The sequence below is a fragment of the Saimiri boliviensis genome, chromosome 9, assembly GCF_048565385.1.
Source record: "Saimiri boliviensis isolate mSaiBol1 chromosome 9, mSaiBol1.pri, whole genome shotgun sequence".
In the NCBI taxonomy this organism is placed as follows: domain Eukaryota; kingdom Metazoa; phylum Chordata; class Mammalia; order Primates; family Cebidae; genus Saimiri; species Saimiri boliviensis.
This window is the reverse complement of record NC_133457.1, coordinates 5,553,428-5,566,870: the sequence shown is the minus strand read 5'-3', so window position 1 is coordinate 5,566,870 and position 13,443 is coordinate 5,553,428. Positions and strand designations below refer to the sequence as shown.

Genomic DNA, 13,443 nt, shown 5'->3' with positions numbered 1-13,443 from the left:
GAATCCAGCTTCTTTTGTCTCGCAATCTCTTTCCACGCTTCTCTCCACTCAGCTAGTGGATGGGGAAAGAGAATTTTACATAGAAGGGTTTTATGGGTCAGGCCTGGAAGTGGCATATATTATTTCTGTCCGTATTCCCTTGATTAGTCAGAAATCCTCACCTTACTTGAAGGGAGGCTGAAGATCGATTCTAGATATGTGACTGAGGTAAAAAAGAAAACACTTTGGCAAACAACTAGTCAGTTTTCGCCGTATAAAGTGGCAACAACCTCTATTTCCAAAGTGCTCTGTTTATCCTACATGATTCTTTTGGTTAGAGTCAGCCTTCTATTCCACAATTAGAGCCTCGGTTTTAGTCGAACATATTCTCTAGGAAAAGGGAAAAATCTAGTCAAATATTTGTGCTGAAGCATAAGTTACTAAAGTCGGATCCTTTCTGGGGAGCAGGTGTATTCTCAGCACCACCTAGCGTGCTGTGTAAATACATGTTTGCTGAATCAATGAAAAGATGTCCATTGTAGATCCTCTTCTTGACTTAAGGGTCCTGGCTTGCTGGATCATGCAGAAAGGTAGAAGTGGTAGAGTAACATAGCCAGTTGAAGACAGGGCTACAATTACCTCCAGTCTCCTGTGGAACGGAGGGGATTTATTAAGACTCAGAAAGTTCACAAGCCAGCATCCCAGCAGGAGGAGGAAGTCTCAGAGAGTGGCTCTAGTTCGGGCCAACTGGTATGGTAAGGGTGGGTGGTGTGGATATGAAGAAGTAACTATGCCAAGAAACAGAATGGAGAACCCATGGAGGTGCCTTGGGTCACCTAAGTGAATCTTTCAGGTCCCGCTGAAGACACCAGAGCTGATCTCAAGTAGCACCAGCCATCTGATAAGCAGCTGTACCAGCCTGCTACAGATTGTGGAGAAGATGTCTCCCTCATGTTCACTGACCCTTTTGGACACGGGGTATGCTTGAGCTCTGTGAAAGCTGAACCAGACCACAGGGAGAAGAAAAACCCATGAAAAGGAGAAAGAAACTGATGAGTGTGGTTAGATAGGTCTTAAAGATAGATTAATGGTAGAAATGACTGAGTTATAATGAGTGCCCTGGAAGAGAATAGGTAGGTAAAAGGTACAGACTCTTATGTTTGTACACATCTGCTGTGTGACTGTCTAGTCATATTGGTTGCATGAATATATGTTAGAATAAAGAGCTGAATAAATTTTCATCAGGATAGAAGCTTCTTAAATTCTATCTACAAGGCTGATAATAGGAAGATGCATTAGTCTGTTCCCATGCTGCTAATAAAGACATACACAAGACTGGATAATTTATAAAGGAAAGAGGTTTAATTGACTCAGTTCCACATGGCTGGGGAGGCCTCGCAATCATGGTGGAAGGCAAAGGAGGAAAAAAGTCACATCTTACATGGCAGCAGGCAAGAGAACTTATGCAGGGGAACTCCCATTTATAAAGTCATCAGATCTTGTGAGACTTATTCACTACCACAAGAACAGTATGGGGGAAAACTGCTGCCATGATTCAATTATCTCCACTTGGCCCTGCCCTGGACACTTGGGGATTATTACAATCCAGGGTGAGATTTGGGTGGGGACACAGCCAAACCGTATCAGGGGATTCTGGTTTTTAGAAATTGCCAGGAAAACAAAGTGTCTACCCTTCTAGGCCCTATCTGTCTTTACGTTACTCACTTCTTAGCTATTACCTTCGGCTACTGATGCAGTTGTAATCACCTCTCTGCATCTTTTGGGAGAGATGGCCAGAAAATAACACCTGACCTTTTTCTTCTCCTGCTGTGTGCCCTCACCCAGCTTGGAATTGTCTGGGGGAAAAAGAGTTCTACCTCCAAAACGGTGCACATTACAGTTAGAAGCAGTTGTTTCACCATTATTCCAGCAATGGCTTTGGGGAAACCCTTTAATTATTTGCAGCAGGCCGGGCGCGGTGGCTCAAGCCTGTAATCCCAGCACTTTGGGAGGCCGAGGCGGGTGGATCACAAGGTCAAGAGATCGAGACCATCCTGGTCAACATGGTGAAACCCCGTCTCTACTAAAAATACAAAAAGTTAGCTGGGCATGGTGGCGCGTGCCTGTAATCCCAGCTACTCGGGAGGCTGAGGCAGGAGAATTGTCTGAACCCAGGAGGCGGAGGTTGCGGTGAGCTGAGATTGCGCCATTGCACTCCAGCCTGGGTAACAAGAGCGAAACTCCGTCTCCAGAAAAAAAAAAAAAAAATTATTTGCAGCAGAGGTAAATAATGTCACCAATGCAGTAGCATTATTAGTCCAAAGCAGTTTCCACAGAGCAAAGAACTTGATCAGTCCCAACAAAATTTAAATCCTAGACTCCTTTCTCTACCTCACATTCCCCCTCCAGAAGCTGTCTTTTCTATCAAGATTCTCATACAGCACTAGCACACTCTAGCAGTTAGTAATTATAAAATAATAGAAACAATCATTAGTAACTTATAATTATCTTCTCTCCCAAAGTGTAAGATTCTTTAGCATGAATCGTCTTGCCAACAGATCATAATTCATCTTGATAACAGGTTTGATGGAATTACATGAGACGTGAGTCTGGCTCATTAATGTTATTATTGTTTCTAAACTCTTGGCAGTGGTGCTTCCAAACTATTAATTAATCTTCATGACTTCTCTGTGAATCAGGTTAAATATAACTAAACTTATTCTACCAGAAGAGAAGTCGGGAAACTGGTGATCTCCTCAATGAATCTCTCTTCCTTACCAATGCATCTGGGGGTGGAAATGGAAATTGCTGAATCAGACTCAGTTTTCCATAATGTTAGATAGATATGATTATGTGCTCCTAGTGTGCCCTCCAAAAAATCCTTTAAATATTCATAGAATAATGAATAATTTGTAACAATTAACAAAAAATATGAGTTTGAAGACTTTTTTTTTAACTTACTTTCTTATGAAACACTCAAACTCAGTAAGTCAGCACAAACGGTTATTATCGCCTGTATTGCATTTCCTTCCCTTCCCTGTGCCTGCCCTCAAATTACCATTGTTTCTTAGGGATTTACTAGTCAGTCCTCACTAGTGGGATTTACTTAGTATCTTTCTTTCGAAAAGCATGAGGCAATATGGAGAAAAATAAATCCCTAGGACCTACATTTAATGTTTCTGTCACGTGGAAATAGTGTAGCTTGATGGCTTGTTCATGGGTTCAAATCCAAGGCCTATCTAATTTGCTGTGCATTGTTGGAAAAGTTAGCATCTTCTCTGGTTATTATGTTCTTGTTCCTAAATGGGAAGCATGTTACCTCATGGATTATGGGAATAATAAGAGAGAATGAATGTAGAGTGTCTGGCACCTTAAAAGTGATCAGTAATGGAGTACATTAGTAACACTGTAATTCAGTGACTCAGCCCCAAAGCTCTGAGAGAAGGGGTGAAGGAGCCTGAATAGAAGGATGTGATCTCAGGAGTATGCATTTGGAGATTTTCTTAACACAGTAGACGTTGTTAAGTAGCTCCTGATTTAGTACCAAATAAATCCTCCTCTTAAACCAAAATAACACTTGACACACAGTAGGTAGCACAAAATATTTTTTTTTTGCATGAATGAATGAGAACAAGTTATTTCCAAAGACGAAAAAAGGAAAAAACCATAATACTAGCGTTGCGTCCTCTACGAGATGGTCAGCTATCCAGATCTCATTTGGATACCAGTGATTCAAGAGCACAAGGAAAGAAGAAGATGTGAGGTCTGAGACAGTTGGCGGGAGAAAGCAGAAATAGTAGGCACTGGAAAAAATGCATCGGCAGGAAAATACTATCATCATCAGATTATCCTTTACTGATAAAGGATAAGGGGAATGATGACATTTTATCACAGATCATTCCTTCATTTTTTAACCATTAGATTTTCTAGGTTTTACCCCACTTCTTAAAATATAGAAATAGGAAGGTACAAGACATACCGTGCTAGAACTATAAGCCTATCCTTATTTAAAACCTTCAAAATTACTTTCCATTTCAAGTCATCAGATTAGAACCACATACTGAAAAGACAGAAGCAATAAAGTAATAAACCAAAAAGGACCCTGCATTTGTTTGATTGGAAACAAAATATCGGCTGATAACTTGAAGACACTGAATCTTACCTGCGTAGATATACTCTGCATACGCAGGATGAGTTTTCGTGAAAACGTCTTTTACTTTTTCTATTTTATCACCTCTTACTTTTGTCGCAAATGGTGTGTACATAACCGAGAAAGATTCGGCTCTGGTGATGGCTTCTTCAATCATGGCCTAAGAGGAAACAAACAACCCATTTGGCATCAATAACAATATACGACTTTTTAAGATTGTAAAAAATATAATTACCTTTATGGATGACTTAAAAATCTATATACTGTACTGCAAAGATAACATATTTTGGTCTTGAATATTCATTAGAACAAAATTTTAATTAGTTCTGGAAATTCTATTTCATATTAAGAAAACCAATTAAATGAAGAAAGTTTGTAAGCATGCACCTCTAAACTGAGCTTGTTTTAAGATAAAAATACAAACTCTATTTCCTAAGGTGTAATTTTTACTTGATTTTAAAAGTCAAATTCTTAAGTCTGACATTGTGATTAACTTACTCTTGAACAGACATTGGTGAGCAATTTGTATATAGAGAGATTTCTTTCAAAAACTAAATTAAATATCCAAAGTATATTCTGTAAATAACACGGCAAACTAGACAGACAGTATTTTTTTTTTTTCTTTTTCCAATACCTGGGAAAGCCTTTTAGAATTAAAAAAATCCTTCCTCAACTTCCTCCCAGAAAAGCTTCCCTTCCCTCCAGATCACAAGAGCCTTTTAAGATGGTTCTGGCTATTTAAGAATTTCTTTACGTTATTTCTGCTCATGTACCGTTCTTGATAAAGCCCTGCTGTCATCCTCAGCTTCCTGTTTTAAATAGGCCCATTAGTACTTGTAACAGACCTAAAAGAAAGCTACGTGAAGTTTTAAGGGAAATTTATTTCTTTCCTACTTTTCCTTCTAATGAGGCTTGAACATTGAATAAAAACTGGAAGTGTCTTTGGTTACCTCAGTTTTTGAATATGCCATAAACGCATATTATAAAATAATCCATTTTTATTTATAGAAATGAAATTCTCCCTGACAACTAAGGTACAAAGAAACAATATAGAAAAATAATAGATATAAGCATTACAACAGAGAAAAACCATTTAACAAACAACACTTTACGTTATTACCCTTATAGTATTTTGCAAACAAGTTTTCCAGTGATAATAAAAACAAGGAATTGATTTTAAACTGAGAAGTCTAAATAAACTTGTTCATTGCTTGCTTCATTTCTTAGTGACTTCCAATGCCTCTACGGTCTTCTGCATTGCTTGTAAAAGAGCAGCTTTGCAATAATTTTCTGGATGCAAAGGGTCTTCCTTTCTCTGAGATTAGCTTAAAAATTATGTAAAAATTAGTGGTGGACAAATTTCTGAATGAAATTCAACAAGTTACTGGATAATTGAATGCTGGAACTTAACATTGCCTTCAACATTCTCCTGTTCAAGTTCAAGGAACTAAACGGGGAACAGAAAATGCAAAGAGGTTCTTCCAAACCCAGAGCCAGTACTGAGGTGGAGTTAGTGATGGACTGTGAGGGCATGGAAAGGTCTGGATGTGGAGACCTGGATACCAGCTTTGGAAGGCTACTTGGGATAATGCAGGCAGCAGGTCTGGGATTCAGAGTTGTGAATTAAGAACTCAAATAAGGGCCGGGTGTGGTGGCTCACGCCTGTAATCCCAGAACTTTGGGAGGCCAAGGTGGGCGGATCACGAGGTCAAGAGATTGAGACCATCCTGGCCAACATGGTGAAACCCAGTCTCTACTAAAAATACAAAAATTAGCTGGGTGTGGTGACGTGCACCTGTAGTTCCAGCTACTTGGGAGGCTGAGGCAGGAGAATTGCTGGAACCAGAGAGGCGGAGATTGCGGTGAGCCGAGATCACGCCACTGCATTCCAGCCTGGTGACAGAGTGAGACTCATGTTAAAAAAAAAAAAAAAAAAAAAAAAGAACTCAAATAAGGTGTTCAGGCACCAGGTATTAGTCCTTTAGCAAAAATAAAGATCCTTTATATTGAGTAGAAGGAATGGTTCTCTGCTGGAACTGATCCTGGGATGGGCTGTCCAGAGCATCAAGCGTGTGGTTACACATGCATGTGTGGAGTGACGAGCCAGAGAGGAAAGCTGCTCTCGACCTCAGTTCTAGGGTCAGGACTCCCTTTACTGCCTTTGTCAGCTATTGGCTCCTGTATCAGTTTCCTAGGATTGCTACAACAAAGTACCACAGACTGGGTGGCTTAAACAACAGAAAGTTACTTTCTCACAGTTCTGGAGACTGGAAGTCCAAGACTGAGGTGTCAGCAGGGTTGGTTTCTTCTGAGGGTCTCTCTACTTGACTTGTAGATGGCTATCTTTCTCCGTGTCTTCACATGGTCATTCGTGTGTGTGTGTGTGTGTGTGTGCCCTGATTTCCTCCTTTTATAAGCTGCAGTCATATTGGGTTAGGGTTCCCTCTAAATCTCTCATTTTAACCCAATTACCTCTTTAAATAATCCTATCTCCAACCGGGGCTGAGTGTGGGCTAATGGAATGCTGTCTCAGTCTGAGGCACTGGGGGTTAGGACTTCAACAGATGAGTTTTGGGAGGATACAATTCAGCGCATAACAGTTCCTAACTCATAAACAGCTTTCTGATGGTCTCTGAACATCTTGCTGAAGGGTATTTTGCTTTGATTTCTGGATTTAAAAATTTAGTAAAGGTATCTGATCCTCCAGTTTGCTTCCAGAAAGACATTAGTGAAATCCTAGTCAGGCCAGGATAGAAGAAATCGGCTCTCTCCACTCCATTTATTTCTTTTCCAACTGCTGGCAGCTGAAGTGACTGCTGGCAGGGTAGCTTGGCGAAGCCATCTCGCAGTGGGGATGGTAAGACTCAAGCCCAAGAACCTACACCAGCTTTGTAAAAAGTGGCAGAAGTGTAGGTTTTCATGTGGCAGCTTGATCTGCTGGTTGAAGGATCTGTACTCTTGGCTTCATGCTGAAGGCATTGCCTTCAGGCCTCAGCAGGGCGCTCACCCAGGACGGGATGAGCCGGAGAGTGGCCTGTCTCTCTCCCCACTGAGAACCGAGAGAGATGGGTTTTCCATGGTTTCTGCTCTCCAACCTGAAGATGATGGTAAGAAAGTGGGTGAGTAAATAGAGTGAGTCTGTAACTTACAAATCGGAATTAAATTCTCCATGGAGATGCTTTCTTAAAGGAAATTATTATAGCCCCAGGAAAAAAAAGAACAACACAGAGTAGAAATGAGAGTTCAGGTGACCTTTGCACCAGATCCTGAAACATCCTTTTGTGTTTTAACATACTAATAGTTTTTATTCTTCTAGAGACAGACAATCTGGAAGCTTTGAACCTGTCCCACAAGGCTGCTGTAAAGAACCAAAGTAACATGTATATATTTAGCATTATTGGAACCTTATTAATGACTGATTAGTGAAATAATCTAGAAAAAAACTTAGCCTTTGTATTTAATTAAAATAGTAGGGTATTTTTTGGCTGCTTTGGTTTAGACACCAAAAAATTAAATTTTTATTTTGGGATGATAGTGATTTGGCAATTTAGAATTGGACTTGTCTCTTTTCAGAGTCTAATATGTGTAAATTAAAAAAATTATACTTAAGGACTTCAAAAACTAGAATGATTTGACATAATCATAGACATTAAAATATAAAAGATATATTTTAATTTGCTTTTATCATCAAAGATTTTCCTTGATTTTGCAAGTGAAGGAGGAGACCAGACGTGGAATTGCTAGTTGTGAAAAATAAGCTATTCTAAAAACGGAGGTAGATTTCAAATGAGACTTCTTAATTAGACATAAATATTTTGTAGTTGAATCATTCTTTCTGACCTGTGAATTTCTCTGATGTCAGTAAATGCTGCAGAGAATGGGGCAAATAATTAGCCCTTGTGCCCTGTTGTTAAATGCGCATGGCTGTTAATTATGCTTTCTCTGCTGTTACTCAAAAATAAGCTTTGAAATTAAGTGTTTACCTTTGGGAGTTCTAATAACTCTCTATTGTTACTCTCACATATATCAAGTTTTAAAGCTTATATTATAGTTACATAAGCCAAGTGTGTATGTGGGCAGCTCATTTTCTGTACAAACAGTGACTTTTAATAATTTCTCCTTGTACTGTAGCTAAGTAAAAAGAACCCCCTGCTTAGAATCAACTTGCCCAGGATGACTGTACAGGGAGACCATGGGAGAGAAAGGAGGAGAGATATTCCATCAGGAGAAAAAGAAAAGCAATTAATGTAGAGGGAAACATGATCAGGAAAAATCTCTTCCCTTCCTCCCTTCCCTCCTTCCCTTTCTTCCTTCTCTCCTTCCCTCCTTCCCTCCCTCCTTCCCTCCCTCCCTCCTTCCCTCCCTCCCTCCCTTCCTTTTTTCCCTCCCCTCCCTCCCTTCCTTTCTTCCAGAGGAGGAGGAGTTCAGCAAATTGGAACTTTTAAATTATGTCCTTGGTGGAAGCGGTTTAGTAAAAGGGAATCTTGTCACTTGTAATTAGAAAATGTGATGGTGATGATTATAGCTTATCATCGAATTATTCCTTTATTGTGTCCAGTTTTAGGGTTGACCATAATTGAAGTAAATTGATTTACTTAGAGGATTCGGAATCTTCCAGCCCAACTTCTTGAGATTAGGAGGGGTTTAAGGGACTTTTCCAAGGTCTTCATTTTTATTTGTTTGCTTTTTTGTTGTTGTTGTTGTTTGTTTGTTTTTGAGACAGTCTTGCTCTGTCACCCATGCTGGAGTGCGTTAGTATGATCTTGGCTCACTGCAACCTCCCTCTCTGGGGTTCAAGTGATTCTCCTGCCTCAGCCTCTTGAGTAACTGGGACTACAGGCACCTGCCACAATGTCTGGCTAAGTTTTGTATTTTTAGTAGAGATGGGATTTCACCATGTTGGCCAGTCTGGTCTTGAACTTCTGACCTCAGGTGATCCTTTGGTCTTGGCTTCTGAAAGTCCTGCATTACAGACATGAGCCAATGTGGCTGGCCTTCTAAGGACTTATTCAATGACTTTAAAAAATTCTATGGAGCCAGGCACAGTGGCTCACAACTGTAATCCCAGCACTTTGGGAGGCTGAGGAGGGCAGATCACCTGAGGTCAGGAGTTTGAGACCAGCTTGACTAACACAGTGAAACCTCATCCTAAAAAAAAATTCTATGGAATTGGTTGGGTGTGGTGGCTCACGCCTGTAATCCTAGCACTTTGGGAGGCGGAGAAGGGTGGATTGCCTGAGCTCAGGGTTCGAGACCAGCCTGGGCAACATGGTGAAACCCCGTCTTTACTAAAATACAAAAAATTAGGTGGCATGATGGTGTGAGCCTGTAATCCCAGCTGCTCGGGAGTCTGAGACAGGAGAATGTGTTGAACCTGGGAGGCAGAGGTGGGAGGTGGAGGTTGCAGTGAGCGAAGACTGGGCCACTTTACTCAAGCCTGGGCAAGAGAGTGAGACTCCATCTCAAAAAAAAAAAAAAAAATTCGATGGAATTTAGAATTAGTGTCTCTAATATTATATTTCACTTTTTTTTTTTTTTTTTGAAAATTATCACTTTACCTCACAGGCACATAATAGGCATTTTCCAGACTCCCTTACAGTGAATTGTGGCTCCATGTGGACCAATGCAATGGAGGCAGGAAATTAACTTTCTTCAGGCCTGGCCCATGAAACTCTGCCTAGCATAATCCGCTATTTTCTTTTCCTGTCAGCTGCCTTAAGAAAGAGGACTGGCCGGGTGCGGTGGCTCATGCCTGTAATCTCAGCACTTTGGGAGGCCGAGGCGGGTGGTCATTTGAGACCAGGAGTTCGAAACGTCTAGCCAACATGGTGAAACTCCGTTCTACTAAAAATATAAAAATTAGCTGGGGGTGCTGGTGGGTGGTTGTAACCACAGCTACTTGGGAGGCTGAGGCAGGAGAATTGCTTGAGCCTGGGAGGTGGAGGTTGCAGTGAGCAGAGAATACGTCACTGCACTCCAGCCTGGGAGACAAAGTGAGAAGAATCTGTATCCAAAAAAAAAAAAAAAAAAAAAAAAAAAAAAGAAAAAAGAAAGAAAAGGAAAAAGAAAGAGGACTGACAGATGGGAAGGAAGATGACCGCGCACGGTGGAGGCAGTGTGGGTTCTCAAGTTGCTGATGACAGGAGATCCGATCAGAAACACCCACGTTCGACTACGAGTGAGAAATCGAACGTCATTGTTTTACGTTTCTGAAATTTGGGGTTCTTTGTTACAGTAGCCTAACCTCATATACTGAAACGAATAAATAAAACGTAGAATCTTTCTCATAACCCATTTTTATCTACTAAGACTTGTGTATCATTTTGGAAAGTAAAGAAAAACATGGCATTTTAAGAGAAGAAACAACAACTTTTTATTTAGAAGTGTGATAAATGCTTTTATATATGCTATTTCCTTTAGTCCTCATAAAATCCATCTAGGTAGGTATTACTAGTGATTAAATATTACAGTTTTATTTTCAGAGTTAATATTATTAAATTCAAAGAAGCAGTGCTATACTTGCAAGCTATAAATGATTGAGATAGGTACCTTTAGTATTTAATGGCTAATACGGCTCTTTGTTATTACATTAATAATAATGCACTTTTAAATGATGATAATTCTTTTCTAGAAAATGGAAAAATAAAATTTTCTGAGCAACGTTATTCAAATTCAATTTAAAAAATATACATATTCGTTTAATTTGGAAGATTTCAATATTCTTGAAATTTAGAATTGACTTTAAAAACAGATTTTCCTAAATATGTTACCTTGAGACAACTCTATAAATTCAATCACTGTATCATTTATGTAATAGCGAAGATTTACATTTTTATGATGATTTTATTAATATAATGGTGTGTCAGAATAGAATATATAATCATTGATTGTTTGTCCTTTCTGCAATGATCAACATTTTCATGCTAAAATATTACTCTGGACTTATAGAGGCTCTTTTATGAAAGAACATTCACTATAAGTTTCATTTTTTCTTAATGTAAGAGAATATTTGGCAGCCTTGCCATTGCCTCTGTCAACCCAGTGATGTGAAAGTTATAAATATTTCATGCAGTTTAAATCAAACTATTTAAATTTTATTTGCATTGTTTAGAAATCACTAAAAATTGTATAAACAAGTTACTTGTACCAAGGGAAACAGACTTTTATATAGCTTTTTTGACTTCTGTACTTTGCAACCCTTTCTATTTAAAAAGAGTCACAATAAATATAATTTTAAATTTAAAGCCTTTAGTTTTGTAGTGTGTTACTGCGATAGAATTTTAGAACATATATATGTATATACACACGTATGTGATTGTATAAATATATTATTTACACTACTGTCTACTATCCAGTATGGTTAAGGTTAGAGTTTTGATTGCATGTGATGCCTCCATTAACTAAATAACTTTACTTAATGCCTAAAATTTACTCTGCATTAATTTTTAATCATTTATATTTTATAGTAAAATTTTATTTCCATGTTCCTTCAAGATAGAACTGAGGCGATAGAAAGGTTCTAAAATATTATTTTATAATCACTAAACTTTATAACGAAGGAAACTAAAGCGTGGTGAGTACTGGTGATTCCTCTGAGGTTAGAAAATTAGAAATGAAAGCAAGACAAGGGTCCAAGTTCCTTAAGCCAGTCTTCCTTCTACAATGAGCAACTTTTTATTCTTTTAATTAGGTTGTAAATTCTTGGAAGTATAAGATCAAGTATTGATTTCCTTCTTCTTTTTCCATCACTATCTATTTCTGTCTCCACAGACAGCTTGAATTTGACTCTAGCACAAACAGAGAAACAAACAGACCACATCAAACCATAGCAAGATCAAGATCCTCTTTATAACAATCAAACACAAAATGGAATATTCAGCTACTGGCCACAAGAAAGACTGTTTTGTCCACTGACCCCTCATTAGATTTGGGGTGTGCTATCAACTAGCATGCCAGTGTCAAGGAGAAACATTTGTAAAAATTAAATGAACAGCTTTTTGATAGGGGAACTTAAATAATAACATGCTTAGGTTGGTCTAGCTTATTTAATGGTAAAGCGTATATAACTTATAAATAGAACTAAGAATATGTTCTTGTTCTATAGACCCTGAGTAATTTTCTGCTTGCACATGAGATAAACAACAGCTGAAAGAAACTCAGAGTTACAAGTGTGGGCTTCAACAGCCTCCAGACTCTTTAGGATGCCACAGAGCTTTTATTCATGATGACTTAAAATGAATCACCAAAAGGTATCATAGGAATGAATAGCTACATTACCTGCAATTAGTTCATCAGGACAACCGGGTGTTACTAATGAGCCTTGGCCTCTGTATTCAGTGGTAAATGTCAACACAGTTTGGGACCCCTTTTTTGTCACTGTGCATTTCATCTCTACATTTCATTTAGTTGGATGAAGGTAGGTATTTCTAGTCCTAACTGAAAGTTGTTTTTTGATTGTATTTCTTGCCCGTTGGTTTTAAATTGGGGAGTGCCTTGCCCATACACAAACTAATTTATGGCAGGGTTGGGACAAAGACCTGGTGACTTGGTTCTCAAACTTGTATTGCCTTTTCTACTCAGGATTTGTTTTATCTTTTGGGCGACTATTTGAGATGGCTTTGAGTGGAAGGGTCAGGGATGCCTTTGAAGAGGTGTATACTGGAGAACAAGTTAAAAAGATTTGAGGATGTTTAATCCAGAGGCAAGATTAAGGTTTTAAGGACTAACTTTCTGTCATCAGGTAGCAGCAATGCGTTCTCAGATTCTGTCTATGCGGACTTCATTTGGGTCACTGATAAACCTGAAGAACTCATTTTTTTATTGAACGAGTCTTCACTGTACATTGGCTAAGTGCTGTAGATAAATTACTCTGTTAATTTGCTAAAACATTCAAATCAGTTACATCTTAGGGCCTCTTACTCTGAGCCATTACGCTATGCTGACTTGTAAATGATGTTTACAGCCCTGTCCAGCCCTAAGATAGGGTTCCAAATATATGCACAGAGCTTCAGAGGGCAGAAGCAGAATCTTTAGCAGGAAGAAGAAAGTACTAACGGAGGCTTCTACGAAGAGAATTGTTCATCTCGGAAGTTAGTAGCTCGTGACCTTGGCTGTGCGCAGATCAAGAGAAATGAGTGTATCTTGAATCTAGCGAAAGGAACGACTGTGCCATTTAAATACTACTCAAAGTTCGCCCACGTCTTCCCCTGCCTCCCCGTAATTTCCTTTCTCACATAAGTTTCAGCTTTGCCTGGCAACGAGACACCTTTTATTTTTCTTTGTTATTTCTTTAATTTGTCTGCCATTAATGTCTT

The 13,443-nt window shown here is 39.0% G+C and overlaps 1 protein-coding gene across 1 annotated transcript in view; it reads right to left on the bottom strand.

Annotated features, from left to right (window-relative positions):
* Positions 1 to 13,443, bottom strand: part of SPATA16 (spermatogenesis associated 16) — a 227,602-nt gene that overhangs the window by 57,585 nt on the left and 156,574 nt on the right. Inside the window, exon 6 of the mRNA XM_003925112.3 lies at positions 4,142 to 4,289. Within this exon, the coding sequence (XP_003925161.1) occupies positions 4,142 to 4,289 (148 nt within the window). The remainder of the gene's footprint in view (positions 1 to 4,141; positions 4,290 to 13,443) is intronic.